General features: G+C 33.0%; 1 protein-coding gene across 1 annotated transcript in view; it reads left to right on the forward strand.

Annotated features, from left to right (window-relative positions):
• The window catches only part of LOC106458561 (sortilin-related receptor-like), a 37,580-nt gene that overhangs the window by 9,971 nt on the left and 23,389 nt on the right, over positions 1 to 4,220 (forward strand). Inside the window, exon 3 of the mRNA XM_022384802.1 lies at positions 1,251 to 1,296. Coding sequence (XP_022240510.1) covers positions 1,251 to 1,296 — 46 coding nt within the window. The remainder of the gene's footprint in view (positions 1 to 1,250; positions 1,297 to 4,220) is intronic.

Here is a 4,220-nt window from a genome sequence, read left to right on the forward strand (position 1 = left end):
CAGTAGCAAAAAATATTTTATTTTTTATTTTTACAAAGTTCCAAAGAGTTATGATAGGCAGTAGCAAAAAATATTTTATTTTTTATTTTTACAAAGTTCCTAAGTTATGATAGGCAGTAGCAAAATATATTCTTTTTTTATTTTTACAAAGTTCCTAAGTTATGATAGACAGTAGCAAAATTTTTCTCTTTTTACAAAGTAATTTTCATAAAACCTAAACGAAATGTAAGGATATTACAGTTCATCTCTAAGCCTAAACTTAATAAATCATCTTTGTGTCCTATTAGTATTGAAAATTAATACATTTTATTAAACTAAAAAAAAAACGACTGTTGAGTTTAGTTTTTAATATACAATTATTTATAACTTGGGATGGCTGATTAAACCATTCTTATTAATAAAGAGGTTTTATGAAATATTGAAGGCGTAATTCCCTCAGTCAAAAATAAAAAATAAAATGATTTTTGTTAAAGAAGAATTAAATGATATTTTATGTACTAGTATAGCTTATGGAAATATACTTTTTAAAAAATATTACATAATTTAACATTGGAAAACTATCATTGATTTAATAATGGGATTAAAAAATTCCTGATGCTGACTATAAAGTGTTTACTGTTAATCTAACTTAAAATAGGACCACTTCTTCCGAATGCTTATACTCTCAGAAGTGTAAAAATGTCGTCAATATATGAAACCATGACTGTATGATTAATATGAAAATTACAGCAATTACTAGTAATCATAGCAATACTATTAAAGGAATAGGTGTTATTTTAGGAGAAGATTCAGTGCAATTTCCAATTTATTTTATAGAAAATAATCTATCATCCTTAATTAAAGGAACAATTCGGGAAATTAAGGGCATTGTTATTCTTGTTTTTTTATATAGCAAATGTTTAAGTTTAAGATGACAAATCTAAGTTGTCAACCATATTTCTTTTGATTCTTTATTTATTTGAGGAAACTACGAATTATTCTAGGATGAGTTTGATTTTTAAACGTACTTTACTAAAAATAAATCATATGTGTGTGAAATCGTAAGTTTGAATTGATTTATCATTGTGGAGTAAAATATATCTGGTGTAACTGTTTTCTGTTTTCGTCAAGAAAATTACTAGATTATATCTTTCGCTTATCAACGACAGCAGTGAAAGCATTTTTACCAATTAGTTTGTTATTAATTAGAAAGGAATGCATCCTGACGTGTATATAATCATGAGTGATTATTCAATATTTTCTTTACTTAGGTAATTTGGACCCATTTAACACTGAGAGCATTGTGTGAAAATAAAAGTAAGTTTCTAAAACATATTATGTTTAAAGTGCAATCTCTTTCATGTTGTGATTTTCGGATTTCGTTATTCATAAAACAGTTATCGCAAAATTTACCATTGATATTAAGACGTTTTTTTTTTTAAATGAATCATAGTGTGATATCGACATTTTCTATAATAGGTACACGAATAATTCAGAAAACAAACTGTTACTAATTTTTCTATATAGATTTTATGTGTGTTATTTATTGTAAAAAAAATGATTTCTAGTCGTCCAAACTGTTTTCTTTTTAAAGTTTACTTATTGGAATTTACAGTTGCTAATGTCAGACTGGGATCCTCGTGCAAATCATCCAAGGACTGCAATTACCAGAAGCCATTGCGATAATGATCTTCGTATATGTACTTGTCAGATATATTTTATTCCTTACGACAACAACCCTTGCCTACCAGATAATCTATCGAGGATAGCTGAAAATAACAGTTCCTCATCATATATGCTTATTATTTTGGTTACTAAAATAATTTCAAGTTATACTGCTAAAACAAAAAATACGGAGATTAACATCCAACAAAACAATTCCGATAAAAGTTCTAGAAAGCTCCCCTCCCCATGATAGGCTTGTTGTTTCGTTATTTTCTTCACTATGCCACCTACACCAAAGCGTTCAGGGGTACTATTTCACGATATCCCCCCCCCCCAGTGGCACAGCAGTATGTCTGCGGACTTACAACGCTAGAAACCGGGTTTCATTACCCATGATGGGTAGAGCACAGATAGCCCATTGAGTTTCTTTGTGCTTAAATGCAAATAAACAAACAAACATAATATTCCAGTTTTACTAGTAGTACACAATGCAACTAATTTTTACTTTTTTATAACATTTAAACATACCACTTGGTATACAAGAGTATTGCATCTATATACACAAGTTTAATAACATGAGACTCGTATTAAATGTAAATAAATGTCGTAAATTTCGTCATGGCCAGGTGGCTAGAGCGCTCGACTCACAATCTGCTGGTCGCGGGTTCGAATCCCCGTCCCACCAAACATGCTCGATCTTTCAGCTGTGGGGTGTTATAATGTAACGATAAATCTCACTATTCGTTGGTAAAATAGTAGCCCAAGAGTTGGCGGTGGGTGGTGATGACTAGCTGCCTTCCATCTAGTCTTTTACTGCTAAATTAGGGACGGCTAGCGCAGATAACTCTCGTGTAGCTTTGCACGAAATGCATAACAAACAAACCGAAAATTTCGCAGAACAAAATAACACATGTCAGTGTATTTTAATTACTCATCTTATGTTCGAATGAAGGTGATGTTATTGACAATCTGGTTTATGAGCCGATTATGTTAAGAATGATAAAAAAGGCTTACCTGTACAATATACATTATACTTTAAAATTCGCTATACTATATTACAAAAGATTGTAAACAGGTCGCGGATATAACAAGTGAAATATACTCTAGTATCTTCAATTTGGGACTGTGTCAGGGTATTGTGTATATTACTTTACTTGATATTGGTGTTTTCAACCAGAACAGCACCTTTAGCACGCACATGAACTAAACAGCCAGATTAGATGACCCTAGGGTTGGGGTGTATCTGTCTCTAATTTTCAACTATTGATCAAAGGAAGAGCAGCCAGTTGTTCTCACCCGCCGCAACATGGACTTTTTCCGGCTTTTTCAACCGAATAATTGAATTGCCTGCTACTCTTATAACTTACAGCTGAAAGTGCAGAATGTGGTTCATTCAAACACTGTACCTTTCAATATGTAGTCTGAAACGTTATCACTAGTCACGCTCAGCCCATATAAAAGTTAGACTTTTCCACACACACGCTCCCGCGCATGTATAATACGCTATGTAGTTACGTATGCAAAACATACTGGTCATGCAAAGTGTCAGATATCCGCTTCAGTAATATAATCGCTGAGATGCAATCTCATCACAGTTTGTTAGCTATACAACAGGTAAGAGAAAGAATCTCTCCAACTTTCAAAGAGTCATTATCGTTGCCATCTCTTAACGAAAACATCGTTATCAAACCCATTTCTTTGTCTGAGACATCAGGGTCTATCAGCAGTAGCACTCCAAAGGGAATGCTTCTGCCTTAAAAAAAAACTGCTGTCATCAACTAGTTGTGACCGACCAAAAGGAATGACAATGGTACAAGCTTTTCAAGTGAAACAGACGACAAACTATGTCCTAATTAATCGTTTCCTTTAATAGCGATCAGGATTTGAATATTTATAGTATTATGATGCGAAGAAAATTATAGAAGCTGTTAAAGACAGCCGAAAATCTCTTTTCTCTGATTTAAAAAAGAAAGAAAAATAGAAAGTGTGGTTCCAATTGTTTTTGTGCACAATCTGTAGACAGTTAATGACTGAAAGCATGCTGTGGTGTGATAAGTCATATTTAGTATTTTTCTGTACTGACACTAAAGTTAAATTAGGTTTGTTTGTTGGTAAACACAGAGTTTACAATAAGCTATCTGTTCTTTGCCCACCATGGGTATCGAAACCCGATTTTTAGCGTCGTAAGCCTGCTGACTTATCGCTGAACCACTAGAGAAAAAAACTATTAGATCGTCAAGAAATTAATGTAGCATTTTGGAACACTTTCATTAACCACCTCCAAAAAACGTACATCATGTATAAAAGTTAAACGAACCGCCTAAACCTCACGTTAGTGTAGCCTATATAATGTTTAAAGTTTAGTGTATTCTAATCCCTTATAGTGATGGCATACGACGAGACACACATTCGTCTTGTAATGCTGTTTGAATACAAGAAGGGAAACAACGCCTCTGTAGCCACAAAGAATATCAAAGAAGTTTATGGAAGTGTTTTGAACACTCAAAGTGTCAACGATGGTTCAGAAAATATCAATCAGGTGGCTTTAGCCTTAAAAACTGTGATGGCACGGCCGG

This window comes from Limulus polyphemus, unplaced genomic scaffold, assembly GCF_000517525.1.
Source record: "Limulus polyphemus unplaced genomic scaffold, Limulus_polyphemus-2.1.2 Scaffold485, whole genome shotgun sequence".
NCBI lineage: Eukaryota > Metazoa > Arthropoda > Merostomata > Xiphosura > Limulidae > Limulus > Limulus polyphemus.